The sequence below is a fragment of the Hirundo rustica genome, chromosome 1, assembly GCF_015227805.2.
Source record: "Hirundo rustica isolate bHirRus1 chromosome 1, bHirRus1.pri.v3, whole genome shotgun sequence".
NCBI classification, from domain to species: domain Eukaryota; kingdom Metazoa; phylum Chordata; class Aves; order Passeriformes; family Hirundinidae; genus Hirundo; species Hirundo rustica.
Window position 1 is genome coordinate 108,712,139 of NC_053450.1, and position 21,970 is coordinate 108,734,108.

Below are 21,970 nucleotides of genomic sequence, written 5' to 3' on the forward strand. Positions count from 1 at the left end.
GGTCTCAAGGGTTCTCAAGAGACTAGCTGCACGTGCACTTAACTTCCATGTGGTTTGATTTCATAGAGTAAATCTGCAGCGCTTATGTCTGTTCAGGGAGTCACTGCTGTTCAGCAGGGGGCTTCTGCTCACTCTGGGATTCCGTGCAAGCGTCAAAAACATATAAGAACACTTTCAAAGCTGGGCAGCAAATTTTAGAAACAAGAAAGTTTCCAAAATTCAAAACCATCTACGACAGACTGGAAAGTGTCCTCCGGAAAAAACAGTTTTAAGCTATCGTGTTCATAGCTGCTTTAAAGGCTACTTTTTCCCTTTGAAAGCCAGAAAAACCCATCTTAGAATAAATATTAAAATATTATCATTTAATAATATTCTGTATTCCTGAAGTGTAATGCTGATAAATAACGACTTAAGAATACTAAGCTCAGCATGATGTTCTCAAAACCTGACTCTGCAAGCAGGCCGGACAATGGTTTTTGTTCTATTCTTTGAGTTTCTTTCCCCTCCTGTACTTAGAAAATAAAGAGCAAATTTGAGCTTACATAATTCAAGCCTGTTATTTTCCATAGGGCTAAACTGGCCTTTTAAATTCTTTAAGCCTGGCATTGTATGAAAGCAGATATCAAATATTCAGAGAGCTCAATTTAGAAAGATCATTTTTCTGAGGCTGAGCCTTTCTGAAGAGCTTCCTGCAGCACTCCAGATAATGCCTCAAACTGCCACTCCCACCAGGCTGAAGTCACTTAACCTTGCCAGGCCAAGTTTTTGGAGGCATCGGGCCAAAGGGAAGTACGGGTTCATTGGGAAAGGTGGGAAGTGTACAGGGTGTGAGGGGCCAGAGAATCTGACTGCTGCAAATGATGAAAATTTGCTAATATCAATCTGTGTTGCGCAATGAGTGGGCGAGAACCATGTCTTGTTCACGTGTGAAAAACCACAATGTCTCCTGCATCGTCCTCTGTCACAGCCTTTTATCAAAATCTACCTCTTCATGTCAAAATCAGAGTTTGTGTACAGCAGTGAAGAGATGCCCCATGTGAATTGATTGGGCTGTATGGAAGATCTTGGTGAAGATCTTCACCAAGTGCATCTCCAGTCAGAGGCAAAGCACAAGGCTGAAGCACCCACTGCTTCTGTATTTCGTTTTGCTCATTATTTCTAGAGTACCCAGCAGATGCAGCCCAAACACAGCACTGTGGGACCTCCTCCTTCACACAGACAAGGATGTGTTCAAGGCAGGAGAAGGGTTGCTGCTTCCTCCCCGAGCCTTGCCACACCACTCCTAGGTACAGAGGGGCTGCTTGGGTCAGGACCAGCTCTAAGACAGAAGCTTTCCCAAAAGGGCTCAGAATCCAGTTGTTTTCTTTGCATCCTAAGAAGTGTCTCATGGTGCCTCACAGCTGGCTCCTTGCTCTTGCAGGTGAAGGAGGAAGTGAAGGGAAGCCACTGGTCCCAGTATGGGCACTGGGAACCCAGCCCTATGTGCCAGGCCAGAAGCATCATAAAGCAGTAAGAAATTTGGTTCTTTATCCAGAAGAAGACCATCATAGAAGAGTTAGGGCTGGAAGGGACCTTTAAAGATCATCTGGTTCCAACCCCTCTGCATGGGCAGGGACACCTTTCACCAGACCAAGTAGCTCAGAGCCCCATCCAACCCGGCCTTGAACATTTCCAGGGAAGAGGCATCCACAGCCCTGAGGAACCCGTTCAAGTGCCTTCTCACTCTTACAGTAAAGACTTTCTTCCATGTATCTGACCTGAGCCTGCTGTGCTTACAATACCCTTGGATGAAGAGCAACACTGGATTTTATCAGTTACTGCTTAATATTAAGCATTGCTTACCCCAAGCTTGCTGTAAAATCAGAAAACACCAAAAGTACATGGTCAGCTAAGACAAAACATTAACCCTCCGCCTTCCTTCACTATGCAGCTAGGAAGATGTCCTACTTTATGCAGCATGGTATTCCATAAAGTTAGGAAGCACAACTAACACAGAGGTCTTTAAGAGTTTAAATGAGTTACAATAGTCGCATTAGATGTATTTTTAATACCTTTTCCAATGCTTCTCTGTCAGCCAGCTCCTGCACAGCCAAAAGCTTGATACTGTAAGAAAAACAGAGAGAAAAAAAGAGAATTAATCACTCCACTGCAAGCATTGCAGAAATTGAAGAAACAGCAGAACTGAAGTTCTCCTTTTATCTTCTCTCTTGACAAAAGAAATACAAGAAATGCTCATGATGAAACAAAATAAAGCACGAGAGACAATGGCACTCTGTTTGCCTCGAATTAGCCATCATAAGCAGATTTTTTTTTGTTTCCAAACTGCAAGTGTATCTGAATTAACCTTACAGAGAAACTACATCAATCATTACTTTTGTAATATCTCAAATTAACACCAAATGATCTTCTGAACAACAAATGCAGAAAAATATTCCAGACACTTCTATCAGTTACAGTCAGCTTTGTTCCTCAGTGTCAACAGGCTTCTATGAGTCCCAAAAAGCCATTCCCAGGGATTTACATTATGCATATGGTGCAGTAATTAAAACAACCCAGCTCAAGAAATTTGAGGGAGAGATGAGGGAAATGTGCACCACTGTTAAAAGTATGGTAGAAAGATAACCCACAATTATTATTCTTGTAGTACCCTTTGCTAATCAATCTCAAATTTCTTCATCTATTGAATCTTTTCTAAGTTTTCCTCTTGGGGCTAAATCCTGCACACTGAATTTCATTCACTTCAACAAGCCCATGAGATTTACTCAAGCAGGATTCTGCACCTGTACTGCAACTCCACAGGCTCACTTCCCTTACCCAGCCTTAAACCCAGTCACTTAATACATTATCCTTGGACTGCAGAGGATAATTTCCTTTACCCAAGGATACAAAAACATTTGCATGGCAATAGAAGAATCAAATGATGCATATAAATATTGTTTAAATTACTCTCACCACCCTGCACACAGACACAGCAAAAAGCCAGTATAGTTAAAAGCTCATATTCAAGAAGGTGTGAGCAGTCAACATAGAAGTCTGCCAAAGGATATAATACAAAAAGTTTTATTAGCCTTTCAGAACTTCAGAGCAATATTGCATCATTCTTGAGCATCCACTGGCACCTTATATGCTAATTACGTACATCCATCCTGCAACAGCAGCTGGCAAAGCATAGTTCTAGTCCCGTCCTTCTATGGCTTTCCACTGCAGGTATTCACAGCCTAATCCCTAAATACCAACGTGCTTTCACTTCATTGGACTTCTAGCTTTCACTGTCTTCAAGGTATCATAAAAAGCCTGTATCCAATGAATTATAAAATAGCCATAGACAATACATTTCTAGTCTGCAGAGACTATTACTACTAAGACAAAGAGGGTGGAGATGGTTCAGAAAACAACGGGATAATCAGGAAAATGAAAAAGGTATTCCATTAAAGCCCAACCACTGTGGTAGCAGGGGACATGTGATTTGGTGTTACTGTCTGGTGAACACACTAGGCTGCACACATACACATTCAGCTGAACTGGAAGGCACTTAGGGAAAGTACAAAACCAATACAAGGTATTTTTAAACATCATTTTCCTTGTAATTCAGCCAGCATGCAAAAAACAAAAAAGTGGACTGGGCAGCAAGCAAAGAAGGCAACTCCATTTAAAAAACTCTGCAGTGCTTTGTCCAACTCAGAAGGAGCCTCAGCTGATGCCCCTTGGAGAACAAAGTCCAATAACCCAGGTAGGAACAATGCAGCCACAGTCAAGACCTGTCTCTGAATTGAGGAGTCACCTCTTCATTTCGGATGCCTCACCTCTGTTGCAGTGCACTTGAGAAAAACACCGGATGGGTGAGAGGGAGGTAGACCAACACACACGCGGATGCATTTGGAGTGCACACAGCCACCTGGGCTGCTGCAAAGGTGGCTTCAAGTCTGTGTGTACATGGCTTGGGGGCATGCAAATTACTTTGGTGTTTTTCTTTTTGAAGCTAGACTTTTTGATTACTTAATCAAATCAGTCAAGGCTGCGGATGCTTCTACCAATTGACTGATTTATTCCTAGAACTTTATTTGTGAGTTATCTGACACTCAATAGCTGCAGAAGGATGTAGACTGTCCCATAAGCAAGTACCACTTTCATTAAAAATCATCATCTCATTGTAAAAACCTACCTTCCCTTCCCATTTACACCTGTAAAACCCCAAAAGAACTTTTTCAAGTGGTATGTATTTATTTAAAACAAAGTATCCAGTCACACAGAAGCAAGTAATAAAACAGGAAGCAGGAATCCTTTTACTTTATTTAATTATATTATGGATATATCCTTGTTCAGAGGTGAAAAACCCATGCAAAGGGTTAACATTTTGCAGAGATACAGCATATGCAGGTTCAGAATCAAATTTCAATTCAAAAGTTGCTACATGATTAGCAGCAACACTGGTTTGATTCCTGGAGAGAAAAAGATTTCCTCTGCTGTCACAAACTGAGAGATCAATGTTTACCCAGCACTTTACACTTCTCTCCTCAGGTGACACCTGAAAATACCTCAGGTATTTTTTCCTGGTCAAAAGGAATCTGCAAACAGAAGTTATCAGCCTTTATATAGCCAGCTGCAAGATCCTTCTTTCCTTAAAGCACCATCACAGACACTGTCTCTGTCCATTGGATTACAGCCCACTACTTGGAAAAATTGCTCTTGATAACCAGTTATTTAATGCTATTTCTTCCAGCAGTTCCAAGCAACATTGGTATCTGCTACTTGATGCAATGTCAGCTTGGAAATGCAGCTTCTTTCGAGGCTGCTTGAAAATGCTTTAGGCATTTGATGCTTCAAAAAGAAATCAGACTGCTTATTTAGGCACTACATCAGAAATCTTGTAACCACTGAGAGCAGCTCATAACTTCATTTGCTCTTTGTGGCTTTTTTGTTCACCGAGGATTTCAAAGTAGAGGGGAATACAGTCAGTAACTGGGTGGGGGAATGGAAGGGGGAGGAAGTCTCCTATTAAAAAATAATCTTAGATGAAATGCAAATAGAGTTACCAAAAGCCAATGCTGAAGCTCAAGCTCTTGCAGTCTACAATACAACACTTAAGAAGACTGTTTAGATATATATCCTTGGCATTATTTCTTTCATCCTCACCCATGTTGTGCAACCACTAACTCAGGAATAAAGTCATAGAAAAATCATATTTCCTGAAGAAACCTTATGGTTCCTGGAGAGCCTGCTCTACCCTACCAGCTTTAAAATATACTGGTTGAGAAAGTTTGTAATAAGAGTAGCTATACTGAAAAGGGCTCTGCTTGAATCTGAAACTCTATTAAAAATACTCACTGACTGAATTACTTATGTGATCTATTTAAACAAAGCTATTGAAATTAATATCCTGGCACTCCAGGCGCACTCAAAATACTTGAAAACATGCAGTGATCAGGATGAAGGATTCTTCTCCAACACTGAAAATATGCAAACATGATGTGCTGTCAAGGAAACACATGACTCGCTCTTTTTTTGGCCATGGGTGACGCACAGCATTCTCCACAAAGGGAATTCCTTTAGGTTTCCAGAAGATTAGTCACAGTGCTGAGCAAATGCCTATAGCTACAGCACATTTCTATGCCTCAGGGTATCATTGCAATCCTTTCCTCAAAGTCTTCCTACTCATAAACAAGTAGCATTGGGTTTCTCTTTCTAATCCCACAAACGCAGGAGTAATTTAAGTCTCTTTGGCAGTCTTTTGCAATGCTGCAAACTTGCAGATAGGTCCCTTACTGGCTGGTGCATTCCTGTTTACCATGAGCCATCACGACCGCGTTTAGCATGCACTGAGCTTCACTTCCCAACTTGAATTCACGTTGCCCACAAAATCCTACCTGCTCTTGCCATGGGGAACGTGGAACGTTGGGGCTTTCCTAAGAACTGCTACAGGGTCATCTGTCTGCAAACCAGTGAACCTGTGGCTCTGCAAACAAGGCAGAGGCTGAGGTAGACTGGGACAGCCCAGATCCATCCATGCAGAATGCACCTCAGGTCTTCACCTGAGGAAGAGAAGCTGCTTCCTTCAAAACCAGCTTGAAGGGTGCTTTAGGGGTAGAAAGGTTTTTAGAATTACAGTTTCTGGACCATCCCTGTATAGAACTAGAACTGCAGCCGTTACAGACACAGGTCACCTGGCTACCTCTGTGAAGAGAGAGGGTCCCCAGCATCAATGAGCACAGTGAGCTATTTCTGCTGAGCTGAGTACAGCGTTGATCTGAGGCTTCCATTTAGTGCAGAACCTGGTTATTTTGAGAAAAAGGGAAAGAGGAGAAAGTAAGGAGAATATGGAGCATTAAGCTCAGCAGAGACCCAGTGAAGTGTTTAAGCAAACATTTGGCCTCATGACGGTGCCCTACGAAAGCTCAATTACATACCTTTGCTCAAGGCCTGAATTTTTCCAAAAGCCTCATGCTTTCTGTCAGCCAGTGCATAAGCCTAAAGTTAACAACATTGAGAAATGCCATTTGACTTCTCTTGATTTTCTGCCTCCTTCTTTAGCATACAGCTATACCAAATCTTGCTTCAGCTAGACCCAGAGACATTACTATAAATAGCCCATGCAAAAACCACTCAATCCCAAACCAATTAGAGCAACATTAAATAATTCCTTTCTCCCTTCCTTTTAGTCCACAAACTCTTCCTCTTTGTTCTTAAGATAAGATCCCACAAACATTATGGCCTGCGGTGAAGTTCTATGGATCACTTTCATATCTAAGGGTAGAACATGGATGCGTGTAACTGAAGTGCTTACTGACAGATGCATGTGTGAGTTAGTTAACAAAAAGAACAGGACAAAACCACTCGGGTCACCAAATTTGTAGGTCAAAATTGTGTTTGCAAACCTATCCAAACCAGCCTTACTTGTAAATCTATTTTGTCCTAGGAGATAGGCATGAAACATGAGAGTTGAACTAAAAAAAAAAGAAAAAACAAATGCAGCAGAGCTGTGCTAATGGTACCTGGGAGGGAGCACTCCCCATCAGCTGCCAGCCTTCCCTACCCCTCACCTCAGTGTCCAGTTCTGCTGCTGAAAGGGCACGCTCATCACCATTCACACTGCAGCCCTGTTTTTCCTTTGGCATTTGCAGGATGACAGGGCGAGTAACAGTAAGGATGGGGAAGCTACCCACGCGTGTCTGTGTTCCTTGTGAGGGCTGTCGTGGTCCCCACTGCCCCAGCTGGAAACAGCCTGAGGTTAAGGGCTGTGATTAACTGTTTTCTAATTGATTTAAGCATAGCCAGATGCTTACAGAAACACATATTGAGCAGGGAAAGATAACAGCCCAAAAGTGACGAACAGATAAAAACACAAATCTTGTGGTTTAAACAAATGGGGAGGGGGGAGGTGGTGGGGGTGGTGTGTATAGAGGGAGTGGGGGTGAGGGTTTTTTTGCTGTTTGGCTGTTTGTTTAAATGTAGACCTGCTGCTGGAGTTGTCCCTTGCTGCTAATGCCTAATGGGACCCAAGGCTCCTCTTCCTGTCTCTGTCTGCCCCTGTGATGATTACATTGCACGAGGGTAGGTGAAAGAACAGTAGGCTCCCATGAAATAGCATGACAGACTATGTTTATCGTGGTGAGATGATGGGGGAGCAAGTCTGAGCACCCTGAGGCTGCAAAGGGATCTGTGCCACTCCTTTTTCAGGGCTGCCCACACTGACCAGGGCAATGGGCCACCTAAGTGGGGTGCCTTTACAGAGAAGGAGCAAACTTTAAGACTTCCATCAATGCATGCACTGTAAAAAGACATCTTATTTTTGCTGGCATTTCCCATTTACGAAGTTGCCTTTTCACCCTCAAGACCCTGTTCACTCACACCCCCATAAAAACAAAAGCAGAAGGAGGAGGGAAAAAAAAAAAAAAAAAAAGCATGCTCAATGACTTTCAACCTTGTACACTTCCTTCATCTACCCCTGTGAAGTTGGATGAGGAAAAAAAACCAGTTTCCCTTTTTTCCAATAAAAGCATCTGCATCTTTTCAATCACTCCTTAAATGGAAGGAAAAACTGTGTCCACTGCCACATCTTAACGGCTGCTGGAGGCCACCAGAGGGTTTCTGAAGTAAGCTGATGGGCTTGGATGGGAATACCATGCCATAATGCTTTGGGACTAACTGCCAGCTAATGACACAACAAAATATGTTGGAAGATTCTGAGGAAAAAATGTATCTACAGTAAGAAGAAAGTATGATAAAATCAGGGAGCTGCATTTGCATATTAAATGTATTTATATCTATTTACACTATAGATACACATAAAACAGATCATAAACACGTTTATATAATTTCCTAAACATTCATATGTATATATATATACACAACTATATACAGGTGAATTTATTCAAGGTTACTTTTTTTGCAGCTTCCTCATTGGAATGAAAGCAGACATTCTTCAATGTCTAGTCATTGCTGATTTGCCTGCAGCATGGTCTGAAACCAACAGGCACCGCAGCTGGAAAAGGAACCAGGAGTAAATGGAAGGAGCAGAGAAGCTGAAATCCATCAGGCAAATTGGCAATGTAGTGCAGGCTACACAAACACTCCCAACCCCGATGTTTGCATTCATGGATCCTATTACATTATGTGAGTGATTGGAGTATTTGTCATGGGGAGAAAGGAAACTGTAATGGAACTAGAAGAAGGAAAACATGAATTATGGATGGTTACTACTGAGAGCTGAAGGGGAGAAGCACTACAAGGCAGAAGGCAATTGAAATAGTTCATTTCTTTCCTTTCCTATTTCAAAGGTTCCTGGGTTCAGGGATGCTCTCTACTTGCTGTTCTCTGCCCTAAACTTGCAGCAAAGCCGTCACTTTGCAGGACCTATGAACTTTGCACTGAGGATCTGATCTTTATGTTCAGGTGATGTTGTGGTTTCAGTGCAGCTGTATCATTGCAGGAATAGAACGATGATTCATAAACTCTGAGCATTGTGTATTCCCAATGCACGAGAGAAAAACCAAAAAGGCTGCAAGAACAGCAAACTTCTTCCTAGAATTCTGGAAGGAAATAAAACATGCTCACAATGACTCAAACCACAACCAGCTGCAGAAAACATGTGAATGCCCATGTATTATGAGACCTGGAAGCCTTCTTGACCACCTCCTTCGAAACACCCAACCCAAGCTATTTTCAATTGGATGAAATCCATGCTGCTGTGCATACAGACTTTCACTACATCAGTAAGCAGACCAGGTCATACTCAGCAAAATTAAGAGGGGAGCTTTTCAAAACTCAGAGAATCTCTGTGAGGCTAAAGAAACATCACTCTTATCCATGTACCAAGAAACGGTGTCTCCTGAGTTGTGAGGCAGTGATGCTTTTTCAGAACACTTGTGCAAATTCTGGGGGGTTCTATCATAGACAGTGGGTTAGGAGCAACAGGGAAGAGTCCTATTTACCTTTTTCTCCACATAGAGGATCAGATCTTGGGCCTAACTCTTTCCTTTTTTCAGGGAAGGGAGAAGGAGACAGGACATAATTTCTACTTGTATGATGTCTCTCTGAAGATTCCCTCAAACTTCTACACTAGAGGAAGTCACAGAAGGGTCATCCTTTGGGTGCATGCAATGCACACATAAATACTGTCCTTTCTTTCACTATAAGGTTCATAAATCTGCACTTGAGGTACAGGGTACTGAAGACTCAAGCACTGTGCTAACTGTACTTTTCAGAAACACTTGACTAAGTTAGAGGCCATCCTATGACTTTTTCTCTTTATATCCTGTTATTGTTCTTTCCTGTCCTTCTCCAATTCGGTCTCTGCAAACTAGTGCATTGCCAAGAGAGTGGCAGCAGTTAGAAAAGTAAAAGTCAGGGAAGACTTCCAAGGTCCTCAGAAGAAATACTGGTTAATAAGAGCTGGGATACATTGCACTTGATTGAACAGAATCAAAGCTGATTCCTGAGAGGCAAAGGTTAATTAGGCAAATGGCTCAAATGGATCAATCTGTTCTAACCCATTATCTGTTGATTTTTTTTTTTTTTAAGAGTTTAAAATAGATTAGGCAGCTGAAAATATGTCCCAATTTCCCAAAAGCATGAGATGAAACCACAAAAGGCCTGGGACTGCCAGGAACATAATGACTACGCAATAATAGCCTAATGAATAAAGAAACAGTAAATCAAATATCTATATTAAATTATACTAAACACACCAATCTTGTCCATACATAAATACTAACAGGGACCGGGTACATGCAGTGGCAATGCAGCCAAACTCTCAAAATCATTCAAAACTCAGGGTGAAAGTCCATCAGGCTTCTTTGTCACCACTTCCACCTCCACCTTCACTGATTGCTCCTGTGACAAACACTTCACTACATGGTAATTCAAGCAACAGAAGAGAGTACTACTGCAAGTGGCACATGCGTGTATGTGTTATCTTTTTGCACAAAAAATTACACCAGTTGTTGCAACTCACTTCTGACAGACAGCAAACTAAATCAGTTGCCTGCATTAAAAAAAGAGGGAGAAGTCGGCTTTTAGTTTTAATTCCTATAATTCTAAAATGCACTTTTCCTCCTTGGTATTTAATTTCTTATTATATTTAGCTAAGAGAAATGATGGCTTCATCCAAACCAGTTCACCTTATGCTCGATAGTTTGGAAGGTGAGCAAAATCTTCTGTAAAATGTCCACAGTCATAGGATTTTCTTTTTCAAAAGATGACTGTTTCCTTATAATTCTGCAGGAAGAGAAAGACTCACAGATACAGCTGTGTCTGTGGCAACATTGATTTCTTCTGAGTCGTTAAAACTGGACATGAACAGCTCATTTAACTTGCACTGAATTATTCAAATCTGTCCAAGAAGGGAGGAGACCGACAGTGAAAACAAAAATTTAGAAGGTCATAAAAATCAAAGGTGACTTAGAGCTTCCAAATATAGGCATTATGTTATAGTGTACGCAGTCTCTGGCATTTGGCTCTTTTTCTGGATTTTCTGATTCATTCCCTGCTGGGGTAGAGAGTCTTAGTTCCAGAAACAGCACCTTCTCCCACCCAATCCTGCCCTGCTGCAGCAGTGGAAAAACTGAGTAGTCTCTAGTTAAATAAAAGGATATGCTTGGGAAAGGGCAAACCACCACACTGCCACTCTGCCATGAATTACAAAGCTTCCAGCAAAAATATGGGGCCTTGGGAGGCAAAGTGGTTAATAGGGACTCCACTTTAAAAACATATCTCTGTGTCCCTGCAAAATAAAATGTGATTTGAAGTAGCCTGCTTTCTTTTCTCCTATAAGTATGTGAAACATATGCTATGAAGCTCTTACGTGAAAGCTCATCACGGCCGCTTATTCAGCCTCAGAAACTTCAGGCAGTATTATTTGCCATACGTGCACAGCCTTGTCTCAGAGAAATTAGTTTACACAGTTAAAATCATTACAAAGGAATACAGTGAAAGTCAGTTTGTTTTGCAAAATACTTGCTCAAAAGCAATGCTGCTGCTTTATGGTAGTACAACCACGATCAGCTGATGACACCTGATGCCACAAAGATTTAGCCTGGAGTTGTGTGCAGAGTATTGAAGCTTCCTGGCTGAAGCTGGATACAGAACTCTGCATTTTTTTACAGCACACTCTTAAGAAAGAGATTAACCCTCAAGAGCTGGCTCCTACTTCGAAGAGGCTGGCGAAGTGCCACAGCCATTCTGCATTTCATATGCGCATCTTTTGCAGAAGACTTCGTGCCAAACTGGAATTTTTTAAGTGGTGGAAGATGCTAAACACTGGGTATTAAAACAGAAGAATGTCCACAAGAAATGCTCCAAGAGACCCTACAAAATTACTGAGGAGAGGCACTGTGACGAGGGAAAGGAAGCACTACAGAAACCAAGAGCAGTGCTTTGGTTAAGTGCACTTTTCACCATGGCTCTTGCACGAGCAGCTCATGTTGTCTTACAAATTCAAGGACATTTTGACAAAAAGGCTAAAATGAAGTGCATCATTATAACAGGTGGGAAACAGCAGAAACTGTTTTGACAGACTTCCCACTGTGTGGCCAAAAGCCAGTGCACCCGTATTCCTAGAGTGGAGCTTGGGAAGCTGGTGACAAGACCTTGACACCAGTGCTCTGCAAGGGCAAGGGACAAGCATCCAAAGACTTTTTTAGGTGACTGAGACCATGTCACCATGAGAGAGGGGAAAGTGTGGATTTAACAAGATAACACTCATGCATTACTCCTCCAACAAAAGTTTTCAGTGCAGGCCTAGCCTAACGCTATCGAGTCTACATGTCAACAGAGTGGAGCGTCAGTCAGCACAGCCATCTGCTGCTCCACACACAGGAATAGCGTCAGGACCCACTGCCAACAACTGGGGTGCTCTCTTTACAGCTTCTATCCCATATGGTGAAGGAAAGGTCACAAGAGATGAGAATTCCTCAAAACTGTCACTCAGCTAGCCCACTCAAAGGTTACTGAAAACAGAATAATCCAAGCTTTGAATGAATATGAACATTCCATCCTCCTAAAGCAGAGGTCAATTGCACAGTCCAAAACAAAAAGTGAAGAAATGGAAAACTGTGAAAAGAAGCAGGCCAGGGGTAGCAAAGGCAGAAAATCCAAGTTTTGCATACCAGTGAAGATGACACTCCTCCATCTTGCATGCACCCAAGCCTTTAAATGTCAGAAAAGCCACAGAAGATATCTCAGCCTTCTGTCAGTCTTCACTACTATTTACAAGTGCTGTTGATGTTAAGCCATAAAGAATTTTGTTTACACTGATAGTACACTCTCAGGTTGCCAGAAATGAAAATAATATTGTAGTCAGAAAACAACAGTCAGACAATACTGACATTGCATCTGCAAGAACCTATAGAAAACACAAATTAGATAAGAAAACTACCTCTCAAATAAGGGTAGGAAGTTAAAAGTCTTCTTTCCAAGAGCTAATTACAAAAGTATCCTATCAGTTTCATCTACAACATCACATGGTACTGCATTAGAGAAGGGAATTTAGCTTATGGGGCATTTGAAGTGCCATTTATATAACTTCAACCCAAATAACAGACCAGACGGTCTTTCTATCAGTCCAGTTGTTTTGTACTTCGATAATGACTTTGAAGTGTGATGAGGGTTATGTGAAGCTTAAGCCTCCAGTTAGCCAAAAGCCACAACTGCGCATAGCCTTTGCTCTGAGTATCGGAGTAACACAGAAAGGTTTCGATTTAAACCTCCAGTGGATGCATCACATAGCTGTAACTCTAATCCAGGAACAAATGTAATCCGTCCTCAGTTCTCAAAGTCAGAAAAACTGGCTGAGTCGACACTCTCCCAGCCAACAGCTGTCCGCGAACTGGCCTCTGCTCAGTTTGCTGGGAGAGATACACCAAGCAGAAGGGACAGACAACTCAAAAAAAGCATAAGCAAGGTAAAAATGCCGCCAGGCAGACTATGGCCTATTTCCACAGGCTGCTACCATTCACTTTTTCTATTGCATCTCAGAAAATTCCTTGAGACCGTGTGTGGCAAAGAGAAGAATCCTCTACCACCCAAATCCTGTGTGCCTGTCTCTAGCAGTACTGCAGAACCACAAACACAGGAACATTGGTCAAAAGAGACCATTTGATACAGCAGTGTCCTCAACATGGGGCTAGCATGAGGTCAGCTGTAGTCTTGAAACCTCTAAAACACCATGACCTTGAGATAACATCTTCCAGTGCTGCACCAGCTTCTGAGAGAGGAAGCTGCTTTTACTGTCTGTTCTGAAGATCCCAAACCAACCAATTTCCTACTTGTACTAAAGCAGGGAGTTCTTTTACCTGCAGTGCTGGGCTACGGGCTTCCTCTTGAGCTTCACAGGGCTTCGTTGACACAGCTGAGTTTCTTCAGGATTCAAGGGCTCCCATCTGCCACAGTGGCCACTCCCTCAAATTATACACTGTTATAGAGCGTAATAACTTACTACTCATCACAAAGGATAATTCTCCTGCATGGCAAATATCTACTGCCACAAACCATCTTTGTTGACAAAGGAAGAGGCTTATCTGACTAGATACAGGGGTCAAGTAATGTTTTCTTTCCCCTGCCCCAAGAGCAGCTTGTGCCAGATTCTTTAGAGACACATGGCAAGGAAAGCAAAGGGATTCTCCGCTTTCCCTGCTCCTCCCATCTCACATAACAGGATGCCACCACTGTCCATCTTATCTGGTGGTTCCCAGGCTTTCTGGGCTGCTGTCAAGACTGAAGCTGCCCTCCACAGCAAATGACATGCTGCTGTGAAATATTTGACCAAAAGATACACAAAAGGGATGTCTCACCAACGATGAGACCATAGTCAAATCAGTCACACCTCAGGAACGAGGTAGGTGGAGGGCAACTAATCCTTTATTTGAGCTCCTGCCTAGGTCCTAAACTGTATGGAATTTTCTGGCATGGGTTTATTAATGTGCCATGATAAAAGTTTCCTTGCAGTAAGCACAGCAGAAGGGTCTTCCCCTTGTTCTATAATGTGCTTTGCAAATAGCACAGTTGAGTTACTTTACCTTCACTTATCACAGCAGCCTCTTTGTTCTAGTATCTTATGACTTTGAGATCAGGACAAACTCCATCAGTTAAGGAGCCTCATTAAAGTGATTTATTTCTCCTAGAGAAGAGGAAAAATCTTAAGTTTCTGTCATGGAAGTTGTCATTGAGAGTTTTAAATTGTGGAATACTTATATGTGGAATAGCAAGTTACAAATCAAGAGTGTTATATGGGCACACAGAGAGACGTTTATATCGCCTGCAATAATTGGCACTGTTACAAAAGCAGATCTTTTGGTCAATGTCTGCAAAAACACTGTGCACAATGGCCTGCCGAGTAAATGCTTCCCTGCAGCAGAGGTCTGCACACAGAAGCAGACATGACAGCTCACAGTTTCTCCTCAGTCTTAAGGAAAAGCCACGTGCTGGGGAAGCTCTAGAGGAATGCCATCAAAGTGGACCCTCCTGAAACTCCAGGTGAATGGGCAGAACAGCAATGAAGCCAGAACCCCATGTCATTTCTAGAGCAATTCTTGCAATTTCAAGAGCATGCATCATGACTTTATGGCAAACAGAACCCCTGCATTTGCCAGAGTGTTAAAAAAAAAAAAAAAAAAAAAAAAAAAAAAAAAAAAAAAAAAAAAAAAGGCAAACAAATGAGAATTAGTGTCAGTCTCCAAGTGCCCGGATTTGATAGGGAATAGTATGGCAGAGCTGAACAAAGCCAGGCAGAGCAGTGTCATGCTGAAACACAACAGCACTGCCCAGGCACCCTGCTCCCAGTGCCAGCACCATGACCATGCTGGCCACATCCAGCCTCCTGGGACTGCTGTACAGCAGTGCTCTGTCTTATTCAATGGGCAGCAGGACTAACCAAATGCCAGAAGTGGCCAGCTGGAAAACCTCTCCCCATGTCATGTTCCCACCACAAAGCAGCTCTCCTGCCTGTGTAATTTAAAGTTAATGTCTTCATACACTGTTCCCTGTGGACTTCCACATGCTTCCACAGAGGCAGCAAGTGGTGATGCCCCAAACAGCCAGGGCGTAGTCTGGCTGGCTCTTGCAACTGCAGACAGCGTGGTCTGAGCAGTCACCACTCCTGCTCAGCAAGCTGTATTCAGCAGCTGTTTAAGTGAAGCCAATTTACTTGGCAGACAAGAAGCTCCCAGATTAACCTGGATCAGCTCTGGGTGCTGGGAAAGAGTAACAAGCAGCTAGTGGGAGATCTCAGGGACACATGCTTCTTCTTCTTCTTCAGTGATCAGAATGTGCTTGAAGCCACAGAGAAGTGACAGCATTCATCCAGCACCGTGTCAGAGATGGAGGTGGGACAGACCCAGAGTGGCTACAGCTCCCAGCCATAGTCTACTCCACTTAGACCACCTCACGTTTTAATTCCTCATTCAGACATTTTACAGTGCAGGAATGCATACACATTATGTAAGTGCTAATTATATAGTGTACAGGGCTCCTACTTCTGACTTAAGGACAGCATTAATGCATTATTCATTACTTCAGCATTTGCTCTTCACTATTTGGATCATTCTTCTGATTTTTGTAGTAGCCCCTCTTCCTTCTTTCCCCTCCCCGCCCCCCCCCCCCCCCCCCCCCCCCCCCGCTTTATTCAAATAGCTCCTAGCTATAATTTTGATTACAAATTGCAAAGCCTGGTCTTTGGAGGATTAATTAAGGAGGTGGAGGCAGAGGAAAAACGTGGTGGATGACAAGTTGTTGTTTAGAAGCTCAGGACAGCAACAGGAAGTGTCAGAGCCCTCTTCTAAGCAAGGCCCTGTTAAACAACAGAAGTCCGAGGCTGTCTGTTTCTCAAAGGGCATCAAATAAATCCCCAAACTTTGAACAGCTGCAGCTTAATCTTAAACGGCCATATGCTATTTAAAAAATAAGCCAAAATAAACAAAATTTCAAACCAAAAGCAGACACCTAGGAAATCACAAAGGCTGGGGGGGATAGAAAAGTTCATTACTTTTATTTTAAAGCTCTTAATGAACACTGATGCCTGCAAACTGTCACAACTGCTGCAGTGCACGGCCAGCGTGCAGGCATGTAACCGGTTACTATACAAAGTTGTAGAAATGACTATTGCATAAATTGCAGAGGACTGCATCTGTGGAGGAATTCTATTTAGCCAGTCTGCTAGTATCCACTAAGAAAAATAAGGTAGGATTTAAGGTCTAAAGAAAGGAGGACTTGTCATATCTGCTTTAGCAGATGCATAATAGTGGACAATAAACACGATTCTGCTGTGTCAGCTCTGTCACCAAAAGATTTTCTTTAGAGTGGGTACAGGTAAACTTAAAAGCAAAATTCCAAATCCTCCTAATTTTAAAAGACTGTGAGCTTGTTGAGGATTAAAAAAGAAAAAATCTTTTTAAAGCTCTTCAAAGAGCCATGGAAAGGAGATTTTGTTAAACACATGATTCTCAGCATCTTCTTATTTGTGCTACACAGTGTGTGTAGGGCAAAGATTTAAGGCGCTTTGCCTGTGAGTGGATGTAGCCTGCCACGAGCTGCAGCAGTGTGCATTCCCTGAACTGAAATAACCCTGCACAGGCAGGGATCCAGCCAGACATCTTAGGGGTTACTAGGATTCACACTGAAAGAGGAGAAACACTGACTCTCACTCTCTCTCACTAATAAAAATAAAAATTGCCAAAGGCAGATGTCTCCACATGCTTAAATTCAGCTGGATGGTATATGGTTGGGATTGCATTGCCACAAGATTGAATAAGAGGAAGTTCTCTTATCTGCCTTGGTTAAGCAAAAACAGCATGTCTTTTTTGCTTTATAGAGAAAAGAGAAAAATAGCACACACACCACACAGCCTCTGTGCTACTGTAAGGGAAAGAAGTTCCTGATGTTATGCAAGTCCTAGCAGGGTAAGAAAGGTTAATAGCGTTTACTGAACTTTTAATAGGGCATAACTCTAGCATACCTGCACAGCGTCAAAAAGGTGATTTCATTCCTTTCCCTTTTTATTGCTTCATGATTAAAGGCTCAGAAACGAGAAAGGGTTTGGAGGCAGAAGCCGTTTGCCAATTCTCCTTTCCATTCACCTTGGCTAAGCATTCCAGTTTTATGCAGAGGGGCAGCACACGTTAATGGTACTGAAGCTCCCGGACACATTGATCACTTCAGTGGGACCCAGCGAGAAGGAAAGCCTCCACATGTTCTCCTGATGAAGAAAAGTCCATGGAACAGCATCTTGGAAGGCCCAGTCCCCCATCAGGCTGGCTCCTCTCATGCACGATGCCAATCATGCACCTGGGGCTTCCTGAACCTTAATCCACAACTGAACTGCCTGTGGCCCCTTAGAGGATCGCCAGTTTCACTAGCTTAAGCAATAAAATACTAAACAAATGACAACCCTACTGCAGCATATACATATAAGCCAGTAAAGAAAATCACAACCACTTCCCCAATGCCTGAAACCCCAATATTCAGGAAAAGACTGGCCATGTCACAGATGATGGAAAGAAAGCAGGTACAGCCAGCAGCATTCAGTCACTTCACTGAATAAAAAAGCTGAGTACAAGATGGCAATTTTGGCATCTCAGTAAGGTCACCATGAAGCAGCACCATCCTTGGGAATAGGAGCATGAGGAAACAAAAAAAGTGAGGCCTAATGGAGCAAAGAAGTAGGATGGGTCTGTGGGTGACACCATAGATCACAGCCAACCTTTTACCAAGTCCACAGAATGCTCAGCAAGGCAACAATTACAAGATTGGGTGGTCCCACTTGGACAGTGCCAGACGTACAAATGACCATGCAGTGACACAGGAGGATGAGGAAAGACACAGTACCCTTGGGGAAGAAAGGCTGCAGTCGTGCCTTCCTCTTTTAGGAGAACATCAGGAGGAGATGACAACATATGTAACATATCTCATGACGTAAGCACAGAGAAAAATGCTAAGGACAGCTTTCCCAGAAAAGTAAGATAGAAGAAAGGAACAGAAAGGAGAATTTTAAATTGCCCCTCTCCTCTTCAGAGAAAAGCACAAATAGTTCAGGCAAAAAAATGACGCATTTTTCTAGTCAGCATGGGCAGAAAAAGAGGCTGAGCTAACACTGGAAGAGACCTTTAGCAGTAATGATCCTCCCTTCATTTAAAAGGATGGCAGGGTGCTCTTCCCAGAGCCCAGGTCACTACAAAACCTCCCACCAGATGAAGTTTGCTGACCACAACCAGAAGCAGAGACAACCTGTTCTGAGGAGCAAGCAGGGGCAACTTTTGTGTGTACACATACAAAGACAATGTGCAAAAGGGTGTTCGGTTACACCATGAGGGAGAGCCAACACTTTGTTGGGATCAATCTGCCCCCCCCTCTATCAGGAAACATGAATTAGTCAACATTGCCACAAACCACCCCACAACCAACTCTGCACTGAAGAAATCTCTCACGAGGCAAACCATCTTATTTCCTAAGTCAGCAGAGCCAGCCTGCTGGGCTTTTGATTTCCTCTCTGCCCTACCCCCATCCCAAAACACAATAATGCTTTAAAGTCCTCTTTCAAGAAGGGAAATACCCATCATGTCTTCAGGATGTGAGAGGTGAAAGGGATGTGGGCTAGCTGGGGGAGGTGGAGCAATGTGTCTCGGACTGCAGTGCCCTTTATGTCATACCAGGACGTGACCCAAAGCTCACACAGCAGCAACCCATAGAATCACAGAAATATTTAGGTTGGAAAAGACCTGCAAGATCACCAGCTCCATACGTTAACCTGACACCACCAAGTCCACCAATAAACCCTGGTGCTAAGACATCTACACATCTTTTAAATACCTCCAAAGTTGGCAACTCAACCACTTCCCTTGGCAGCCTATTCCAATACTTGACAACCCTTTCAGAGAAGAAATGCTTCCTAATATCCAGCCTAAGATCACGAATATCATTGTGGGGTCTGACTGTGAAGCATCCTACCCACCTCGCACTTTCGCTGTCCTATTTCCCAGGAACACAGCCTTTTCTACAGGACATGGCTCTTAGGGACAAAGAGCAAAAAGTGTGAGATTACAGATAACAACAGATCTGCAAAATTGTTAAGTGTAGCTCTAAGTTAATCCTGCTATTTTTTTGAGAAACTATCTTCTCAATTTTTGAATATCCCTAAGAGGCAAAACTTGAAAGTTAGAGCCTGACACTGCAAAGGAGGCTCCAACATCTGTACACCATTGATTTAGGGATCACAGTCATGCTGGCTGGTGCTCATGGTTATAGATGTTTCCAAGTTCTCATCATTAGCAGAAACCCTGAAAAAAAAACCCATCTTCAATCCCAGCTTCCCTCTCCTAAAATATCTCCCTTAGCATTTCAAATGCACACAGCTAATAACATCGGAAGGAACAGCAGAGCGAACACTAGCACAGCCAGATGTCCCAGAAGCTCTAACTTCACCTGAGCTCCTTACCTGCTAGAAGGCAGGAAAAGGTGATATAACTTAGCTGGAATAAATTTCCTTTACTCCTCTTTCTCTATGGTCCTGCAAATGCCCTGAGAGCTGTGAAAAATCTTCTGGAGCAGCACCTTCAGGTATCAGGTGGGTTGACCTCAAGGCCATCATCTTATAAAGGATGCAATCCAAACCTCCAAGGTCAAATCCCTGCACTGAAAGATGTCCTTGTAAAGACATCTGAATATATCTATTTATTCATTACTTTATACTCTCTCTCTCTACTTGTATCTGGGTTTTGGGAAAAAAAAAAAAAAAAAAAAAAAGCCAGTTCAGTAGAAAGCATCCTCTTCCCTGTCCCATTAACCTGCTTTTATTTCCCCAGGCTACCAGCACACAAAAAGAAGCAGCAAACCAGGTGCGGATCATCCTCTGAGAGGCTGCAAGAACGGGGATGGGGGATGGTGCTTCTTCCTGCTGAAACCCAGCCCCACCACCGGTGCTCAAAATTTGTGCCTCTTGTTGGCAGGCCAGCAAGCAGATAAATGAAGCACAGGCACAAGCCAGCCTGGCTAGCCAGGCATCCTCACTAACACAGCACAGAGCCAAAAGCTCATCCCACCATCACACCACGCAGCCGCCCTCTGCCTTGGCTCATCGCTAATTCAGGGTTACGGTATTCCCAGGAACCGCCGCTTGTGTTCCCGCGTGGAAAGCCAGCACGGGAACATGCTAGCCTTCCGAAAAACCATACTCTGTGAGAAGGAGGGGATTAGGAGGGAACAATGTCAGAGTGTCTTCAGTGAGCTGGAAGCAATCCCAGCTTCTAGCTGCACAATGACATGCAGGAAGGAGTTTTGAAAGCTTCTCAGTCACAGCGGACCCCTGCTTGCCAGGCTCGGAGGCGTCTGGACATAAGAATGGCCTTCACAGCACAAGGATGCAAGGGGACTACAGAGCCCCCTGTGCAGACCAGACCTGGCCAAGCGGGAATCGTGGCTCAGGCTTAGCTTTCCCTTTCTTGGCATCGGGTGCTAACTGTGTAGCCCAGATCCTTAACCTTATTTAGGTCAGGGGCTTCAGCACAAAAAAGTCTTAGAAACACCAGATTTCTGTGGGAATGAGAAAGTCTGCTTTATGCAGAACCAGAGCTCTCCAAATATTGGAACTGAAGTGCAAATGTATCTTGGAAAGGGATGACAGGAGGAAATCGTGCTTGATGGGATGTACATACTGGTGTAAAATTATGTCTCGTGCAGCTTTTGATATGATTTGCATGTTTTGTAACAAACTCCAAGGCAAATTCTTAACAAGCTCCAAGTCAAACGAGCTCTTAACAAACCTCATGCAGGGCATGAAACAGGATTATGTGGATGCTCAGGAAGATCCAAGACACATTCCCCATCAGTTCTCCTTGATGCCCTGGCCACCCACTGCCATGCCACACATGACTCCAGTTTGCCACTGATCTTCTCAAGCTTGAACAGGTGATAACACCCCAAAACCAGTGGAGAAATGGTGAAGCTGGCAGCGCAGATACACCCAGGGAGAAGGAGCAGGAACATCGATTGCTGAGCCTTGGTGACAACTTTATTGGATTCAATAGTGGACATAACGCAATATAAAGAGGGCACCTGTGATTCTTCTCAATGGTGTTTACAACCTGCAGGTCTACAAAGTCCATGCAGGAGAAATAACAAACCTTTTACAATGCTGATCCCACTCTTGTTTCTTGATTATTCTAAGGAGGAAGTAATCATTGCTCCACGGAAAGCATTCCAGATTATTTGAAGAGGTGTGCCTCACACAGACTTTGTTAGCATGACTGACTGCATCCTAAAGTTGTGCTATAAAAACAACCTATAAAAACAATCAAACCAGTAATTTAATACCTATGGGCAATAACACAGTACTAAAATATATCTTGCCATTCATTGCACCCATTAGGCAAAATGCCAGTATGGAAAACAAGACATAAAAATAGGGTGACAGGGAAACCTGCAGAAGTGTTTGACTGGATGAAGCATTCAGGAGGATGAAAAACAAAGGATAATCAAACTGTCCAAAATT

At 43.0% G+C, this 21,970-nt stretch overlaps 1 protein-coding gene across 1 annotated transcript in view; it reads right to left on the reverse strand.

The window, feature by feature from the left end:
* EEPD1 (endonuclease/exonuclease/phosphatase family domain containing 1) overlaps positions 1 to 21,970 on the reverse strand; it is a 62,667-nt gene that overhangs the window by 27,556 nt on the left and 13,141 nt on the right. The window contains exon 2 of the mRNA XM_040076821.2: positions 2,052 to 2,103. Within this exon, the coding sequence (XP_039932755.1) occupies positions 2,052 to 2,103 (52 nt within the window). The remainder of the gene's footprint in view (positions 1 to 2,051; positions 2,104 to 21,970) is intronic.